The sequence below is a fragment of the Microcaecilia unicolor genome, chromosome 2, assembly GCF_901765095.1.
Source record: "Microcaecilia unicolor chromosome 2, aMicUni1.1, whole genome shotgun sequence".
NCBI classification, from domain to species: Eukaryota; Metazoa; Chordata; class Amphibia; order Gymnophiona; family Siphonopidae; genus Microcaecilia; species Microcaecilia unicolor.
In genome coordinates, this window is record NC_044032.1 from 592,183,640 (window position 1) to 592,203,658 (window position 20,019).

General features: G+C 42.9%; 1 protein-coding gene across 4 annotated transcripts in view; it reads right to left on the bottom strand.

Moving 5' to 3' along the window:
• The window catches only part of CLCN3 (chloride voltage-gated channel 3), a 215,168-nt gene that overhangs the window by 114,025 nt on the left and 81,124 nt on the right, over positions 1–20,019 (bottom strand). Inside the window, exon 1 of one of the 4 annotated variants that reach the window (XM_030191559.1) lies at positions 657–886. The exons of 2 other annotated variants lie outside the window; for them this stretch is intronic. In XM_030191559.1, coding sequence (XP_030047419.1) covers positions 657–735 — 79 coding nt within the window. In that variant the 5' untranslated portion in view covers positions 736–886. Of the gene's footprint in view, positions 1–656; positions 887–20,019 lie in introns of those variants that run through there. One more of the 4 variants, XM_030191557.1, reaches the window with a different exon arrangement.

The following is a 20,019-nucleotide window of genomic DNA, read 5'->3' on the forward strand; positions in this document are numbered from 1 at the left end:
AAAACTACTCTCATTTTATAGTCTTTTTAACGATTAAGAGATATACAGATAAGAAATTTGAAACCAAGTATAAGCTAACCACAAACTAAAGTAATAACATAGTAACATCTATTTGAACAGTTCAAATAAAAAAACATCAAATGATCAAACATCTAATTTCAATTACTATGTTGTCTCGGGCATTTAAAGAAATACATATTCAGGGATTTTATCTGTAAGTCAACCGGCTGTTGAAATCCGACGGACTGTTTACTAACAGTTAACTGAAATATTCTCAATTATAAATTTTTTAAGTCGTTTCTTTGTAGGGATCAAAACTCCTTCTCCTTTAACAGTTCCTGATCACGGCGACTGCGGTTCCTGATACACTCCATATCCTCCTTGGTGAGACATAAATGAAAGTGAGAAAGGGCGGATGGACGGAGATTGCTGGCCTGCTACTATACACAGAAGATGGAGTCCTGAGCTGCTACTAGCTAAACCAATTCTACTCTAACCAGCGAGAAAAGAACACTAGGAAGGGTTACACACACACAGTCTATTCCTACAGAACAGATGTAATAAGAGAACCAGCAAAATATGTTTAACAAGAATTCTTCCAGTTTCCCTTTTGCTTCAGGAAGATCTCACACTCTCTAGCCACGTACATGGCATACCTCGTTTATGCAGCTCTCTCAAAGGAATACTGTTTCCGCCCCCATCGTACGGCAAATAAGGATCCGAAGATTCATCCATTAAGATCAAGAAACCTCTCTGCTAGTTTAGAACCGTGGCTTTGCTGCTACTATTGCAGCAGACATGGAAGCTATTCTCAATTCAGCCGTCGCAGCTGCGGGCTTCTCGCTCACTTGCTGAATGCTGATGTCACCAGCAGGAAATCGTCCCAGGCTGGTTGCTAGTAGCTACCATCGAGCCAGGCGTTAAGGAGGAATGTCACGTTTAGGCCTTTCATCAGTGTTTGCTGCGCTGGAAGGTGACTAAGCCAAAAGTAAATTACAGAAATCCGGCTGTTTAAGCTTAATTGATAAGTCCAATAAAGTGTATTGACAATCATAAAAAAAACAAAACAACGCATCCATGCTTACCCTTGACAAGGACATCTAGACTACTAAAGTCCTTTCTGCATTTATAAAACAAAATTCAAAGCATTTCTCCAGCTTATCTAAAGCAACTAATGATAAAAAGAAAATTAATTTGTCAAGTCACCCAAAGCCACTTTCATAACACAAGTGAAACATAATGTACTCCTGGGGGAGTAGCCTATTGGTTAGTGTAGCAGGCTTTGATCCTGGTAACCTGGGTTCAATTCCCACTGCAGCTCCTTGTAACCTTGTGGGGGGGGGGGGGAGAGATACCATACCATGGGGGTTGTGGAAGTAAGAGAACAGAAGACAGAGAAATGCCAGTTTGCAGGGATGAAGGGAAGAGGAGGAGAAATGCTGAATTCACAGCAGAAGGGAGGTTGAGATGTTGGATGGGGCTGGGAGAGAAAGACAGAGAGATACTAGACCGCATGAGGGACGGAAAAGAGAGGTATAGAGACACAGGAGATGCTGCACATGGGCGAAGCAGAGGGACAAGGACACACCAGAATAGTGAATGGGGGCTGGATATAGAGGAACAATGCTGGACACGAGTGAGAGGATAGGAACAAAGGGGCAATGCTGGACACGTGGGAGCATATGGACACAGAGGGGCAATGCTGGATACATGTGAGAGCATATGAACACAGGGGGTAATGTCAGATATGAGGGATAGGGCCAGAGACAATACTGGATACGGACATAGAAGCGAGATGCTAACCTGGTACCTTATATGCAGTGGTGTTCCTTGGTTGGTTGCCACCCGGAGTGGATTGCCACTGCAACCCCCCCCCCCCCCGGTGCAGCATTCCCCCCTGGTTCAGCATCGTCCCCATCCCCTGGTGTATCACCTCCAACCCCCCCCCCCCTTCATTGCTCTTACTTCCTGGGGTGCTGGGTGCAGCCGCGCTATCGGCTCCACCGGTTACCTGCTCCCTCTGCCCTGGCAGCCAACAGCCGTGCAGCTGCTCCCTGCACCCCCCCCCCCCGCAGCGTGCACCTGGGGTGAACAACCCCCATCACCCCATCCTTGGTACGACGCTGTTTATATGCCTTTTGTCCAACCATGTCAACCTCTGCCCATACCAAAATACAAGGGTTAAATGAAGAGTAATACCTCCACCTACATAATTCATCAAGAAATGTCAGGACTGATACTCTACACACATTCACTTGTTCTTTGAAATCTCTTCCTTCACCTCAGTTGGCAAAACCCTCTGTGTGAAGAGGCTGTTTTGCTATTGCTTGTGAAATGTAAACATGCAGTGAGTGCTCCCCAGTGCAATTTACACAATGTGCTGTGGTAGAATTTCTAACTGTTGAAGGAGTCCCTCCAATTGAAATTCACTACCACATGCAAGTTATTTATGGTGATGATTGTGTGGATGTGAGAACTGTGTGTCACTGGGCAAAAAATGTAAACATTGTGGACTGGGAAAAGCTGATTTTGTGTGAGAGCAATGACAGGTCTCACATGAGAAAGATTGACAAACTGGTAAAGGACAATTGGAGGATCACTCAAAGTTTAACAGTGCAACCCTGCTTTGAAAGAATGACTGAAAAGAGTTCAGAAGCACAAGAAGGAAATTTTGTTGCAACATGACAACGCTAGGTCTCATACAGCATGAAACACCACAAGGGCAATTGGGTCTCACAGTTTTACAAAAGTGAACAATTGTAATCTCTGTATACACCAAGAAACAAAGTGGTTTACTTAAAAGGAAAAATGGAAGAATGACCTCAGAAGCTAGGCGTCCCTGAGGAAGAGTTTTGAAACAGGGATTCTTATTGGATGTTTGGAACATTCAGTGTAATGGCAACCTATTGAATCAAGATAAGGTCGCTCCTGTTTGCTCCTCATTTTAGTGCTTTCTGCTTCTGTTTTTGTTATATAAATATATACATTGTTTGTATTAAATCTTTTTTTAGATAGGCTTTCTCTTTTGGATTACATAGTCCTTTTTTGTATATGGGTGCCAATTGAACATTCTTATGTTTTGATCTGAACGATTTTACATAAAGAAGTTTAGTAATATAATAAAAATTTGGATTTAATAAAGGGGTACATTTTTAGAGAGTATCCATGATGTATAGAACTTTGTAAGTGAGCCGCTTTGCGGCTAGTCTCACTGAAATTCAAGTTCGGCTGTAGGTTCAGCCTATACTGAACTCTCTTTTGTGGTAAAGCATTAATATTAGTGGATCTTCTTTAGGCATCTGAAATACTACTTTTTCAGGACTGACTCTTGTTTGAAAGTATTTCACCAGAAGTAGCAGCACTAGTGCTGAAGACAACCTGCTGGCAAGTGGCGTCCCACCAGCCAGAAATAAGTTACATTAGAGGAGGCAGGCTGCGACATGCTGCTGGCAAAGTACAAGTTTAAAGGACCACCCAGGAAGAGGAGAAGAAGACAGAATGAGACATGCCAGAATGGGGGGGGGGGGGGGGGGGGGGGAGGATACAGATCGAACGAAGTGGTGAGAAGCTAGATTGCACTACAGATGAAATTTGAGGAATAAAAGTAAGATCAGAATCAATAATGACACCTAAATACTTGACAGAATCAACTACTTTAAGTGGAAAGCCAAGAATGGAGGGAGTTATTTTGAGTGCCTGTGTATGCTTAGAAACTCACGGGGTCTTTTACTGAAGTTTAGCTTGAGCTATCTGCAGCATGGCCCATTTTATTCCTATGGGCCCTGCTGCAGATAACTTGAGCTAAGCTTTAATAAAAGACCATATCTGTTGTGGCCAATGAGGAGCAATCAGTATCATGGTGCCTCGGTCTTGCCTGAGTTTCATCAAGGTCTTCTCTATCAGAGGTATAGGAGGATATGCATACAGAAGTCCTCTTCCTCAATGTAGGAGAAAGGCATCAGTTGCTAGTCTGCCGTGTGATCAGAATCTGTAGTAGAGATTAGAGACCTTGTTTTTGAGACTAGTGGCAAAAAGATCCACCAAGGGGGTGCCCCACTCCTGGAAGATATTTCGCGCTATGCCCACGTTGGGAGACCACTCGTGTGGTTGCAATATCCTGCCGAGTCTGTCTGCCAGGCAGTTGTTCTTGCTGGGAAGGTTTAAGGCATGGAGGCTCATCCCGTGAAGGAGAACACACTGCCACTTATCTACCTCTTCTTGAGACAAGGGGTAGGATCCTGTACCCCCCTGCTTGTTGATGTAAAATATCACAACCTGGTTGTCTGTCTGAATTTGGATAATGTGGTTTTGAAGTTGATTTCTGAAAGCCTTTAGAGCATTCCAAATGGCCCATAGCTTGAGAAGATTGATTTGAAGATGAGCCTCCTGAGTGGACCACTGACCTTGAGTGTGAAGCTCATCCAAATGAGCTCTCCAACCTAGACTGGATGCATCCATTGTCAATACCTTCTGATGCGATGGAATTTGGAATGGAAGTCCCAGAGTCAACTTGGACCAGATCGTCCACCAGAGAAGGGTGTGAGCCAACTCCAGCGGGATATGAATGACATCCATTAGGTTCCATGTACAGGCCATGTGGCCCATCAGTCTCAACATTTGCCGAGCTGAAACCTGTTTTGTTGTACTGGATGGAGATGGGACTTGTGATAATTTCTGACAAACCCTAGTAGCTCTAGCACCTTAATAGTCGACTGCATTGACTTAATTGCCCCCTCCTGAGATGTGTTCTTGACCAGCCAGTGTAGATATGTTGCAACTACCGCAAGGCACTTGATTAAAACTCTGGGGGAAGACACTAGGCCAAATGGCAGAATGCGATACTGGAAGTGGCATTTCCCTACTCAAAATCCGAGATGCTTCCTATGACTGGGAAGTATTGAAATGTAGCTATAGGCATCCTTTAAGCCCAGAGAGCATAGGCAATTGTTTTCCTGAATGAGAGAAAGTAAGGTGCCCAGGGAAATCATCCTGAACTTTTCTTTCACCAGAAATTTATTCAGGGTCCTTAGATCTAGGATGGGCCAGAATCCCCCCATTTTCTTGATCACAAGAAAGTACCAAGAATAGAATTCCTTCCTTTCTTCCCCTGGTGGTATGGGTTTGACCGCTTGGGCCTGCAGAAGGGTGGAAATTTCCTGTACAAGTACTTGCTTGTGCTGAGAGATCTAAGATGCTCTCAGTGGGCAATTTGGAGATTACTGACTCCAATTTAGAATGTACCCAGGACAGACTATTTGAAGCCCCCACTGATTGGAGGTTATAAGGGACCGCCTGTGGTGGTAAAACGTGAGCCTCCCTCCAACTGGTAGATCATCCGGAATGATACTCTTTGCACGGCTCTGCTCTGCTGGAGCCAGTCAAAAGCCTGTGCCCTGCATTGACTGGGGAGCCAGCTGGGATTTCTGGGAATGGGGCTGGCAAGTCTTAGGTTGGGGGCGGGGGGCTGAATCGCCTGAGTAGAAAGCTGGTACCTACGCCTTTGAGAGTAGTAGGACCTGCACCTCTGCCCAGTAGAACAGCTGAAGATGGAGGTTGCTGAGAGTATCAATATGCTTTTTAGTGAGGTCAGCAACCTCTTCCACTTTCTCTACAAATAAGATGTCTCCTCGGCAGGGCTTGCCTGCCAACATCTACCGAACATCCTGTTCCAGGTCAGAGACTCACAGCCATGGGAGAATGGCTGTGGAACTGCTCATCAAGGGAGGGCATCGGCAAAGGCATGGGAGCTGGGTGGAGGCAGCCTGTGAAGTCATTGGTGTAGAACCGGTGATGGGGACCTGGCCACTCGATGACTAGTGCACCGCACCTCTTTCAACGAGGGGGAGTGTTCCTCTCAATGCTGGCGCTTCTCGACCTGCTAACAGCACTCGGTATTGAGGCAGGTGGAGACCCACTCGATGCTGGGGCACTCCCAGTGGTTACTAGTGTCATAGAAGCCATGGAGGTCGATGCCATCGGTGCCGAAGACGGTCTGGCTTTCGAAGAGCAAAAAAGCTTTTCCTGTTGAGCAAATCGCACTCTCTGTGTCCTGGCCTGCATACGAAGACAAAGATCACAAACGGAAGGGTCATGATCTACCCAAAACATCCTATGCACTGGTTGTACGGGTCCGTGAGTGAAATAATATGGTGACATTTAGCACACCGCTTGAAGCCATTAGGAACCTTCTGGGTTTTTTTTGGCTAAATTAAACTCCTCAATCCTGAACAATTAAAAAAGGGAAGCATTCAAATTGAGGTCGGGGCTGCAGCCCAAGTGCGCAGCCACTTGCAAAAAATAAAGGAAACAAATAAAGCTGAAAAACTGGAGAAAAATGTGAGGAAGGGAAAGCAGAAGAAATAAATAAAAAAAGGAGATGAATACCTGCAAGGGAATGCAGAAAAAAACAGACTGAGGGACCTGCGCTTGAGTGTCAGATAGGAAGGCACCAGCGCATACGCAATGAAATACTGCTAGAACTTTCTCTGGTGCTAGCGATTCAGTGTCCACACTGGAGCTCCATCAGATGATGTCACCCACGTGTGGGAATAACACATTCTGCTTGTCCTTGGAGAAAGGTTCTTTACTATGCTCCTGATTCTTCCTCTTCTCTCTCTGTCTTGAATTCCTGTCTACGATCTGCCTCAACCTGGCTTGAAGAAAACAGTCTCTTCCTGAATTCTGCAAAATGCAAGTCCATTGTCTTTCCTATATCCTCTTCTCCGCTACCCCTGCTCCCACCCTTGCCAATTCATATCTTGTTTACAGAGACTCTGTAAAAGATCTTAGGGGTACACTTTAATTCTAGCCTTTCCCTTAAAAAACAAACTGATGTAACTGAATGTTGTTCTTTCTTTGCTCTCCACTGCATCCGTTCCATCCGCTCTTCTTTCACCTCATTCAGTTTGCACCCTTATTCTCACTGTGGTCATAACTCATATTGATTACTGCAACTACATAAATATAAAATGATGAATTTACCATATATTATGTTTTGGGGTTTTTTTCTTTCATTTTGAAACTGGAGTCAGTTGGTACATTTTTACCTACTCTGACTCCAATTCCACAGCCCTGCTTCAAAGTCCCACATCTTTGCATAGACTCTCCATACAGAGCATGCCACTTGGTCTGGGGCCATCCCTGTGCTAAGATGATGACCTGGAATCTTTCCCAAAAACTGAATATAGTTCAGATGTGGGGGGTTACAATTTTCATATTCTCCAGCACACTATAGTTAACTTGTAGAACACGGAATTAGGGATTGTCCACGTTACAATGTTTTTCTTTTCTTTTTTTTAAAATAAAAACAGTTCAATTTTCTATTATATTTTCCAGGCAACAACATATACATCAATTCACTATAGAAATGTAAAAACATGTACGACAAGAAAATTAAAACAATAACCAAATAAAACACAACCCCCATACAATGCCATAGAAGTAATAAGAAACATAAATGCAGGACAGAGCAAAAGTAACCCTCCAAAAATGTCCCCATCCCTATCCCCACCCTTGTCAGAAAAATAAACAATACCTCAGTTGAGAGGTATATTAGAGGCAGATGCCAAAAAGAAAACAGGATGCTAGGAATTATTAGGAAAGGGATGTAAAATAAGACCAAGAATATTATAGTGTCTCTATATCACTCCATGGTGCAACCTCACCTTCAGTATTGCATTCAATTCTGGTCACCATATCTCAAAAAAGATATAGCGGAATTAGAAAAGGTTCAAAGAAGAGTGACCAAAATGATAAAGAGGGTGGAACTCCTCCCATGTGAGGAAAGGCTAAAGAGGGTTGGGAGCTTCAGCTTGGAAAAGAGACGGCTAAGGGGGAAATGACTGAAATCTATAAAATCCTGAGTGGAATAGGACAAGTAAAAGTGAATCAATTTTTCTCTCTTTCAAAAAGTACAATGACCAGGGGATACTCAAAATTATATGGAAATACAAAGCAAATAGGAAGAAATATTTTTTCACTCAAAGAATAGTTAAGCTCTGGAACTTGCAGCCAGAGGATGTGGTAACAGCGGTTAGCGTACCTAGGTTTATAAAAGGTTTGAACAAGTTCCTGAACGATAAGTCCATAGTCTGTTATTGAGGTGAACATGGAGGAAGCCACTGCTTGCTCTGGGACTGATAGTATGGAATGTTTCTACTAATTGGGTTTCTGCCAGGTACTTGTGACCTGGATTGGCCACTGTTGGAACGAGTATACTGGTCTAGATGGACAATTGGTCTGACCCAGTATGGTTTGCCTCTTCCTTCCCTGAAATGTCTCCAACTTATACAATCTACTGCAGTCAAACTCATTCACTGCACACATTGTTTTGATCATATTAACCCTCTTTTCTGTCTTGAACATTGGCTCCCCATCTCCTCCTGAATTCTCTATAAAATTCTGTTGCTAGTCTTCAAATGTCATTTTCCTTCTGCTCCAGCTTACCTTAACAAACGTGTGATTCCCTATTCTCCTTCCCGTGCCCCCTTCACTCTTCCTCTGGTAATCTCCTTTGTGCCCCCCCTCCTCAGTCCCTAGGCTCTCACTCTTTTCATGAGGCTGCATTCAGTTACCTAGGTTCCAATCTATGGAACTACCTTCCATCCTCCCTTAGACAGGCCTTCTCTGTCTAGAACTTCAAAACCCTCCTAAAGAGATCTTTGTTCTCTTCCTCTTTTGGCTCTTCTTCCTAACTTGTTCTTTTGCTCCTCTACCAGTACAGGGTATTAATATTTAGTGGGTTGTTAACTACTTAGTAATCAGTGATTGGATTGTTTGAAGTATATCAAATATATAAAATCCTCTAGCCTCTCACTGTTGAAACACTCCTGAAACCATTCCACTCCTAAAACCATTCTATGTTTAAACCATTCCAGGTCAAATGGGGGTGTATCTAGATACTGGAAATTCTAGACTTGCACCAAATGCATTCCAACTCCTCAACGTGTGTAGAGTGGTTGGGCTAGTGCCACTTTCTAGAACCTGACATTTTCGGAGTAGCCACATAATATAAAGCAGGGTAATCTGCCCAGCCAGAGCTTGCTCTGTGCCTATCTACAGTTTGTAGGGATGATTCTGAAACCATTCTATGGCAGCAAGCACCTGGGCAGCCTTGTAGTACAATTTCATATGGGGAACCCCCAACCCTCCCTCTCCCTAAATAGAATTTTTCTAGAAAACCATGGCCTTTGACCCCCCCCCCCCCCCAATAAACGTCGATACATTCCTGCAAAGTATCCAAAAATCTCCCAGGGACTGCTATCGGTAAAACCTAGTACAAATAGAGGAATCAAGGCATTGTATTTATTTAAACTGTGGCAATTCTCTCAAACCACAAAAAAATTAAAGCCAGGGCTTTTTTTTGAGGGGGTACTGAGTACACGCATCTTTTCCATTGTCTAATAAAATTGACCCATGGTCCCCAAGTTTTAATGAAAGAGCTCAGGCTCTACAGACCAATTCTGCCTTGTCATAGATTCTGAGACTGGTTGCAGGGGACCTGGCTATTGTGGAGTGGGTTCCTCAGTGATCACCCCATCCCAAAGGGTGGCCTGGCATTTGAGTACCAGCACCTTTTTCACTAGAAAAAAATGAACTGATTAAACCCTTCCATCTATCCAAATCCACCCTAACCTCCCCAAGCAACTTTGGATAAATCCCCTAAAATAATTCTCCCCATGCTGCTGTCAACCACACCCCTAAATAACGCAACTTATTTCACACCCACCAAAAAGGGAAAGAAGATCACAGCAGGTCCACTACGGCGGCTTGCAAGAATATATTGAAAGCTTTAGTCTTATTCATATTGACCTTAAAGCTCAAAACTAAGGAAAAGGCCTCCATCTCTGCTATCGAATTAGGCAAGGACACTATTGGAGCTGTCAAAGTGAGCAGCATGTCAACGGAAAACAGATTAATCTTGTACTCTTGATCCTCCACCCGATACTTGCCCCAGTTACTAAAATCTGCTCCCCACCGCTTCATAACAGACCTCACATCCCACTTAAACTACATGCTCCAACATGGTCTCTTCCCTAAGGAAGACGGTAACATCCTACTCACCCCAATATCAAAAGATACCAAGAAAAAAACAAACGATATCACCAACTACCGCCCAGTAGCATCCACCCCACTGGTAGTCAAACTGATGGAAAGTATGGTAACCAAGCAACTCACTGACTACATTAACAAATTCTCAATATTACATGAATCTCAATCAGGATTTCGCTCCAACCACAGCACCGAAACAGTACTAATTACTCTCTTAGCCAAATTCAATCAAGAAATTGCAATCAGGCAAAAATATACTTCTCCTCCAATTCAACATGTCTAGCATGTTCGACATGGTCAACCATAAGATCCTACTAAACATCCTAGAATACTTTGGGATTGGTGGAAGTGTACTTATCTGGATAAAGGGTTTCCTAACTACTAGAACATAACATATCAAGTGACATTAAATTCGAACATATCACCATGGAAAGCAGATTGTGGAGTACCTCAAGGATCACCACTCCTTTTCAACCTAATGATGACCCCACTAGCCAAGTCCTTATCCAATCAAGGCTTTAACCCTTTCATTTACGCAGACGATGTCACAATATACATCCCTTACAAACATGATCCAATAGAAATCATCAATGACATCAAACTCAGCTTGAACATCATGAACTAATGGGCAAATGCATTCCAACTAAAACTTAACTCAGAAAAAACACACTGTCTCATCCTCTCATCTCAATACAACACGAATAAACCCACCAACATAACCACCCCAGACTACACCCTCCTGATCTCAGACAGCCTGAAAATTCTCGGAGTCATAATCGACCGAAACCTCACACTAGAGAGCCAAGTGAAAGCTACAACAAAGAAAATGTTCCACTCAATGTGGAAGCTCAAACGATTTAAACCTTTTTTCCACAGGGAAATATTTCGCAACTTGGTGCAATCCATGGTACTAAGCCACCTAGACTACTGCAACGGAATCTATGTGGGGTGCAAAGAACAAATTATAAAAAAAAACTCCAAACTGCTCAAAACACAGCAGGCAGGCTTATATTTGGAAAAGCGAGATTCGAAAGTGCCAAACCTCTACGAGAAAAACTGCACTGGCTCCCAATCAAAGAACGTATTGCGTTCAAAATCTGCAGCCTGGTTCATAAAATCATCTACAGCAAAGCCCCGGAATACATGACAGACCTCATAGACCTGCCAACCAGAAATACAACAAGATCAACACGAACATATCTAAATCTCCACTACCCAAGCTGCAAAGGCCTCAAATACAAATCAACCTATGCATCCAGCTTCTCCTATATAAGCACACAACTATGGAACGCACTACCAAATGCCGTGAAAGCAACATATGACCACCTAAACTTCCGGAAACTACTAAAAACTAACCTGTTCAAAAAGGAATACCCTAACGATCCAACTTAAATGTCTTAACTCTGCAACAAAACGTAACCAAAGCTTGTGCTGGACATAACTTAACTCTTCCTCCTTACGATTACCCAATGTGTCTGTCACACATGAACTCTACTCTGCCACATCACTCTGTATTTGTTCATACCGATATTTGCGATCACTTTTACAGTAACATGTAAGCCACACTGAGCCTGCAAATAGGTGGGAAAATGTGGGATACAAATGTAATAAATAAATAAATAAATAAATAAATAACAACTGCTTAACAATGTTCTTTCCAACTTTTCCAGTAATTAACCAGGAATAGAATAAAGAACTCTCTTTTACGTACATCTTCTTCAGTTAACAGAAACCTTAAATCCAGGATGGTCTTCAGATAAGTACTGTAGTTAGCCTATTTTTGAATTCTAAATGTAGATTTTTCCTATTTCAAGTGTTCCTGTAAGTATTGATTCTTTGTGTCTATTTTTCTGTTTTCTAGGTTTTCTGCTAATCAGGACCAGGATTCCAGAATTCCACTCTTATTCAGAAAAGTACCTCCTCTTCCTCAACAATGAACAAAGACTTTATGAATGTTTCTTTCCCCTTACAGTGTTTGCTGTGGTGCTGCAGTTACTTATCTGTACGTCTTGCTTGAATGGAAACTTTGGTCTCTCTTGGGATGGCTCCTCTTTTGCTCTTCTGATACCTACTAACCTGACTATGGGGCTCATTTTCAAAGCACTTAGGCTTACAAAGTTCCATAGGAGCTCCGGCAGGCTAGGCCTAAGTCCAGCCATTTTCTGGATGTCCTGCTCCTGGCTGCACCCCTCTCTTCCACAGTAGCATGACCGGTCACACCTACCGCGATACATGCCCTGGCACAATTCCAGATCTGAAACAGGTCCCAAAGGAGCCACCCCAAGTCTGGGTCAGCCCCGAATTAGCCCGAACTAACCCAGGACCAACCCAGCATCATTCTGCTATCACAACTTCCCAGAACCCAACCCAGACAAGTAAATTTATGCTTATTTTTTAACCCTTTACATTAACATACTCTCTGAAGTCTATGATAGATGTTTTCTAACCATTTAACAATATTACACAATTCACGTGGATGATAGACAGAAGACAAAATTTTAAAAGCAAGTATGCCTTTTAAAAATTATTAATCAACCCTCTATATTCTGTCAAATGGCTGTAGTATATTTTCCTAAGTTCCGGATTCCTAGAGCAGTGTCACTACTTTTCGATGCGAAAGAAAACTCTCTTTTTCTCAGAGAGCTTGGGACAAAATCAAGAAGCCCTAAGAGCCCTCATCTGAAGATTTAATAGCTCCCTACCCCAAAACATTATGCCAATGCCCAACCATATCATCCAAGGTACCATTACAGAGCAGATAAAGTTCAAGAACCACCTTGTTCAGAAAATTCTCCCCATATGACTGTCAACAGCAACTGACCAGACTAAGGCACTGGATGCATTTGTACTGCTGATCTGACTATAAAAGAGAATGACATAAGATTGAATTGTGGAGCAACTTGACTACTATAGTAGATAAGGTTGCATCGGTGACTGTTTTCAAACCTAAAAAAACAACATATGAACCCCCTGGTTTAATAGGACTTTGGTGGAGCAAAAGCATATGGTGAAAAAGCCTCAAAGAAAATGGAGGAAGGCAAGAATAGATAGTTCTGATGATTATACGATTGCTTGGAACTACTATGGAACAGCAATCATAGATACAAAAATAGAATATTATGGAAATAGGATCTCCATTAAACTTAATATGTTGAAGGTGCTGTTTTCTATTGTCAGACGCCTGACCAGTAATGCTTACTCTGTTCCAATTGTCCTGATACACCCAGTCCCTAGTGCACATTTTAAAATGCATTAATTTTATTTCATTTTATGTCTACCTATTTTATATTTTAGTTGATTTGTTATTTGAAGTTATTTGTTGTCAGTTTCATATTTTGCATATTATATTAAGTGTTGGTTGTACTTCAGGGCATTATGAGAGAAATAAGTCTAATAAATGAAATGAAATATTTGGATACATGAAAACTTACTTCTTTTGTCCACACTCATTGCAAGCAGTATCTGATATAATTAATGAAAAGACTGTTATGTGACTTAGCCAATACAACATCAAGATGTTCATCATAGACTCTGGACTCTGATTCATGGTTTCAAAGGTAGAATTTATAACAGAGATAAAATATATAGCAATCGTTTACAAAGCCGTAAATGCTGATCACACAAAGCTGGATGACTCATCTTCACATTTAGAACTGAACAGCAGCTCTGGAATGATAAACCTTTAGTCTGACCTGTTATGGCACAACTTATGATATACAAACTAGAGCTGTACTAAATAGCATATTTTACTATTTGGTAGAGTACAAATTATTCTGATTTCATGAGCTTTAACACAACAAATAAAAAAAGGAGCAATGTGAAATCAAAGATCAAGGGCCCTGTTTACTAAGCCACGCTTTAGGCGAATTAACACTAGACACCCATAGGAATATATAGGTGTCTCTAATGTTAGCGTACGGTAAAAACACTAGCGCGCCTTAGTAAACAGGGCCTCAAGTGTTTATTTCAGTAGGATTTAGCACAGTAAAGCCCCGGATTATTAGTATTTGAATTTAAATCACAATTTGACCAAATACAAATACTGTATTTGGGGCACTATCCAGGGCCAAATCAAATTGAATACGAATATTCGGTACAGCCCTAGTACAAACTCATTGATTATCTGATTACAAATAAGCTTCAGAATTCAAATGAAGCACATGCTCCTAATGTTTTTAAATATATTACTGGGAAAGAAACAACATGGACTTATGTACAACTTTTGTATCCAGTGCCAAACTGGCAGAGGAGGAGGAAGATGCAGCCCAATGCACAGTCACTCTCCTTTTCTTCCACTTGTGATCAGCACCATGCTGGAGGGGGGGGGGGGCAGTGGGAGCAGAGAGCTGGGTGACTTTATGCTGGAGGTGGGGGGCGGGGGCAGAGGGAGAGACAGGCATATGTGTGGTGGGGGGGGGGGAGGGGTGGATGCAGGGCCGACTCAAGGAACTGTGGTGCTCTGAGCCAACTTCTGCTTTGGCACCTTCCCTTTCCCCCTACCACACTGGAGGGAGGGAGGGATGCCAGATGTGTACAGGGATGGGGCGGAAGAGGGAGAGATGCTAGACTCACATGGGGGGAGATGATGTCTAACCCATGAGAGAAAGTGTGTAGCCTAGGGGTGCCGTGAACGGAGAAAGTTTGAAAACCACTGCTCTACCCAAAATCTGGCTATTCAGTTATTGGCTTCACTGTTTGAAATCAAACTGCTTTAACAGGTCTAACTTCTTAGTAGTAGCTTTTTTACACTTCCTTAATCTTCTACAAACGGCCCTTCCGTCTGCAATATATTACAAAATACTATCAACATAACAACAGGAACACTGTTGTTTCTACTTACCTGCCTCCTTGGCTAATCCCATATTGCATTCTCTCTTCAGTTCTTTTATTTCATTGTGAATTCTTGTATTTTCTTTGGCTCATTTTGCCCTCACTGCCCACTTCTGAGCTTGATGAATTGAGTGTCCCCTAATCTCTTTTCCTTCTGTTCTTTGTTCTATTTTTAAAGCATGTTTTTAAAACTGTCACCCCACCTATTAGGCAATTAACCAACATGTATGTACAAGCCAGGCTCTCAGTTACCCCAGCAAGATTCTTGATTGTAAAAACTTAAAAAGGTCTGTGTGGCATACCAAGTGTCTTCTTTATCTACACTGTATCAGACAGTGTTGTTCAAAGTACTAGGTGAAAGTTCTTAAGTAAAAATAAATGTATATTTTAATACTTAAGTAAATGCAAAAGTATAGCAAAAACACATTATAAAACTTACTAAAAGTAAAAAATTATTGCCTAATATAATACTTTTTGAATAAAAAGTAAAAGTACCACCATTACAATGAATACAACTTTATTGCTCTACAATTCAATCCACTTTGATCTTAGTAAAACTAAATTTTTGAAAATGATTGTCATTCATAAGAGTACACTTGTGAGTTATTAATCCAGCCCAGCTAAAAAGTTGTTCAACAACTACACTAGCAGAAAGTGGATTATTCAGTCTCATAAAAAGTTCCTTTAAATCAGTGCAGGTTGCAATATTACAAAATATTTAAAAAAAACCCCAAAATAAAATGATACCTTTTTTATTGGACTAACTTTTGATTAGCTTTCAAAGGCAATACCTTCTTCTTCATTATCTTTGAAAGCTAATCAAAAATATATTAAGTTAATCCAATAAAAAAAGTATCATCTTATTTTCTTTTCTATATTTTGTTTTATTTCTATTTTATTACCATTTTATATATAGCAATTCCATATGCCTTTTAGCAACAAACCCCTCACCATAATTACATAATAACATAGCAAACGTAAATGGCATCAGATAAAATCCAATATGGTCCATCCACTTTATATAGTTTATTTTCATAGATGTGGTAATTTTATTCAGGCATACCTGGTGTAAGCCTGTTTTCAGGTGCTTGTAAGACAGCTTTATAAAGATAAGTAGATGCCCAATTGTCTTTAGAAAAACTAGTGTAAATGGCAGAAATCACACCTACATTGCAGGCATGGACATTTACACCTACCCTGGAAAATGTGTCCATTTATTGAAAGCATGCAGTATGATTTCACTGGAATGAGCATGAGGTTTGGGAAAGAATGTTGGCAGAATGATTCACTGGTTAAGATGGAACTCTGGCACTACCTTAGGAATGAACTTAAGATGCCTGCACGAACTACTCTGTTGTGATGAAATTTTGTGTAAGGTGAATCAGCCATTAGCGTCTATAGCTCAATGACAGTATGGGCTGAAGTGACCACCACCAAGAATAAAACCTCCCAAGTTAAAAACTTTAGGTGGCAGCTCTCACTCTGCCTTCGCGCTCCAAATGCGATATTAAAACAGCTGAATAGCACCAAACCCCGCATAACAACGTGGAGCGGCTTATGGACCACTTTGTGACCCGCGAAACACGAGCAGCGCCCAGCAGGGCAATAAAAAAAGGTGTTGACCATCCACGCGGCCCAGGAAAATCCAAGATGGCGACGGATGCACTCCAGGAACCACCTCCGCAGTTTCATCTGCTCCAACTGCAGCAAATAACCGATGCGGTTAAATCCGCGCTTGAACCGCAACTCCTAAAACTATCGGAGCAACTGGCAGCGGTGGAAATGCAGTTGGGAGAAACCACGCGCCGAACTGGCGAGTTGGAGGTTCGTGTATCCGAACTGGAGGACTCTGCGACGGGCAGAAAAATCTCTATGCAGGACTTAAAAAAAGAGCTGAAATTACAAAGGGACCATCTAGATGACTTGGAAAATCGATCCAGGAGATCCAACCTGCGTATAACTGGCATCCCGGAGTCGGTGTTGGATCGGTCCTTGTCCATGCAGCTGGAAAACTGGTTAAAGCTGGAATTTGCTTTATCAGACAGCGCGGGGGCTTTATGCTTAGAAAGGGCACATAGACTGGGATGCAAGATCAATGCCAACAATAGACCGAGAGCAGTAATAATCAAGGTACACAATTTCATTCATAAAGAAGAAATCTTGAGGGGAGCAAGGGCAAAATGGGACACTTTAACATTTGATGGCGCAGGAGTAAAAATCTTCCAGGATTACTCTGTTGCGCTGCAGGCGTGCAGGAAGGCGTTTGCCCCGCTATGTCAACATTTGACCCAGAAAAAACAAAGATTCATGCTCCTTTACCCGGCTCAACTAAAGGTCCTCATGGAGGGTGGTTGGAAAACGTTCCACTCCCCAGAAGACGCCCAGGACCAGCTACAAGGTACACAATCGCCAAACCCAAGTCAGAATGGCTGATGGAGCTCGGACTCACACAAACGAACACTGAAACAGCTGGTGGAGGCAGCAGTATTGACAGGCTGTGAGAACTGCTCCATCTTTATGTGGCAGGGTAATGTTACAGTTAAGAAACAGTTTATGTAGAGTAAATGTTAACTAGAGAACTTTAATGTGGTCTGAATGGTTGTGCATGTATGGGGTTGATGCGAAGGGAGCGGGGGCTGTGAGTGGGGGATCCCATACCACTACGTGACTAGCACTCTCTCTGCACAGCGATGCTGTGGATAGAGATGGTGTGGATTAGGGGAGGGAATGAGGAAGGGAGGGAGACGGGGGGTAGGGAGGGGGGAGTAAAGGGAAGGGCGGGTGGGACAAGCATGGGTACAGATAAGCATAAGGAAGGAGTGCATGGGAGCACAGAAAATATGGTGGGGGAGCTCTGGAGCCCAGTGAATAAACGAAGATACTCCTGGAGAAGGCTGGGCCCCAGGAGAGTAATAGTCCGACGAGACAGCCCAATAGGAACCTCAGTCACAACACATGAAAGGTAAAACTGAATTAAAAATCATATCTTGGAATGTAGCGGGAATTACGTCCCCCATAAAATGGCATAAGATATTATCCCAATTGAAGGCACATGGTGCGGACATCGCGTGCCTCCAGGAAACAAAACTTTCAGATAAGGAGCACGCGAAACTCTGCCAACAATGGGTGGGCGAAAGCTATTACTCTTCCTCAGGGAATCGGAGTGGTGGAGTGGCTATTCTTTTAAAAAAAGGCCTGCCCTGCCAAGCCAAGCTAGTGTATGGAGACTCCGATGGGCGAATAGTATTGCTTCAACTGAATTACCAGGGAACAAAATTCTATTTATGCACCGTGTATGGGCCAAACTCATTTCCCCCCTCTTTCTTCCAGCGCTGGGCCTACAATACACAGATGTGCCGTGGGTATGGGTGGGGGATTTCAACCAAGTCATGGAGCCAACCCTGGATAGGTCTTCCCCACGTGCAGTGGCGGCGGTGGGTGGTGGGAGAGGCCGGCCAGCCTTATGCAAATCTTTAGCCTTAGTTGATCCGTGGCGACTATTGCACCCGGAGAGCAAGGATTATACTCATCAATCTAAGGTCCACCAAACGTGGTCACGAATCGATTACATATTGCTATCCCAATCTTGGTTCTTCAGAGTGCATAGGGCCTTTATAGGCCCTACTGAGATCTCCGATCACTCCCTGATAGGAATAGAATTAAATATAGGGACTAGGAGGGAAGCTTCTAGATTATGGCGATTTCCTTCGCACTTATATCAGGATAAGAAATTTGTGGATCATGTGAAGGCCCGCTGGCAGTTCTATGTTGACACGAATGCGCCCTCTTGCGCCTCACCAACTGTATTTTGGGAGGCCTCTAAGGCTGTTGTCCGCGGAGAGATAATTGCATACATGAGTGCGCGAGCAAAGAAACTGGCAGCGGGCATTTTACAGTTAGAGTCAGCTTATAGGGTGGCAAAAAGATTGCATATAGCTAACCCCAACAGAGAAAACCAAGAGAAAGTGACGTCAGCATTGGTGGCATTAAACTCGATGATTCATGAGAAATATAAAGGGCTACTATTTGCCAGGCACCTAAATTTTCAACGTTTTGAAAACAAAACAGGGAGACTCCTGGCACAGGTAGCTAGAGCAAAAACCACAAAGAAATTTATTTCTGAAATCAAACTAGGTGCTGGGCCACGACTCTCCCGACCCGAGGAAATAGCAAAGGCATTCAAAGATTACTTTCAGGAAGTGTATTCTAATAAGGGAGAAACCCAAGGCCCATTGATAGAAGATTATTTAGAAGATGCGACCATGCCGCGCCTGGAACAGAAAGTGATAGAACAAATGCCTCTCCCCATTAGAGCGCAGGAACTACAAAAGGTAATAAAATCCCTACCACTCCGATCGACCCCTGGACCAGACGGGTTTCCTAGCGAATACTACAAAATTCTGGGTCACGATTTGGTGGGACCCCTAATCTCATACTATGAAGAGGTGGTGGGGCGTGGGAGTTTTTCCCTGAGAGAAAACGAAGCGCTAATTGCTCTTATTCCAAAGCCCGGAAAACCGCAAGACCAATTGGAATCCTACAGACCAATATCATTACTCAATGTTGATGTTAAGATTTTGGCAAGGATATTGGCAGATAGGCTAGCGCAACATCTACCGTCTTTAATTGGTGACCATCAGGTCGGCTTCGTCAGAGGCCGTCAAGCTACGGTAAATGTGCGGAAAGTCCTCCTGTCCATAGCGCATAATCAGAACACAAAACCCCCGCTATTATTAGTGAGTCTCGATGCTGAAAAAGCATTCGATAAAGTGCAGTGGAATTATCTTTTCCGGGTGTTGCGCTGGGTGGGACTGGAGGGCTGGTTCATGGAGGCTGTAGCGGCGTTGTACTCTAATCCCACGGCCAGCATAATGACAAACGGGACCCAATCAGCAGCATTCACATTGCAATGGGGAACTAGACAGGGCTGCCCACTATCTCCCCTCTTGTTCCTATTGTACTTAGAACCCTTACTACGGACCATCACAAGAGACCCAGATATAGGGGGCCTTTCTATGCCCGCACAGGAGGTCAAAATATTAGCATTTGTGGATGATATATTTTTGACTTTAACTAACCCTGAAACATCGGTGCAGCATCTGCTGGGGGCCCTGGACGAATTTGGGTTTCTTACGGGAT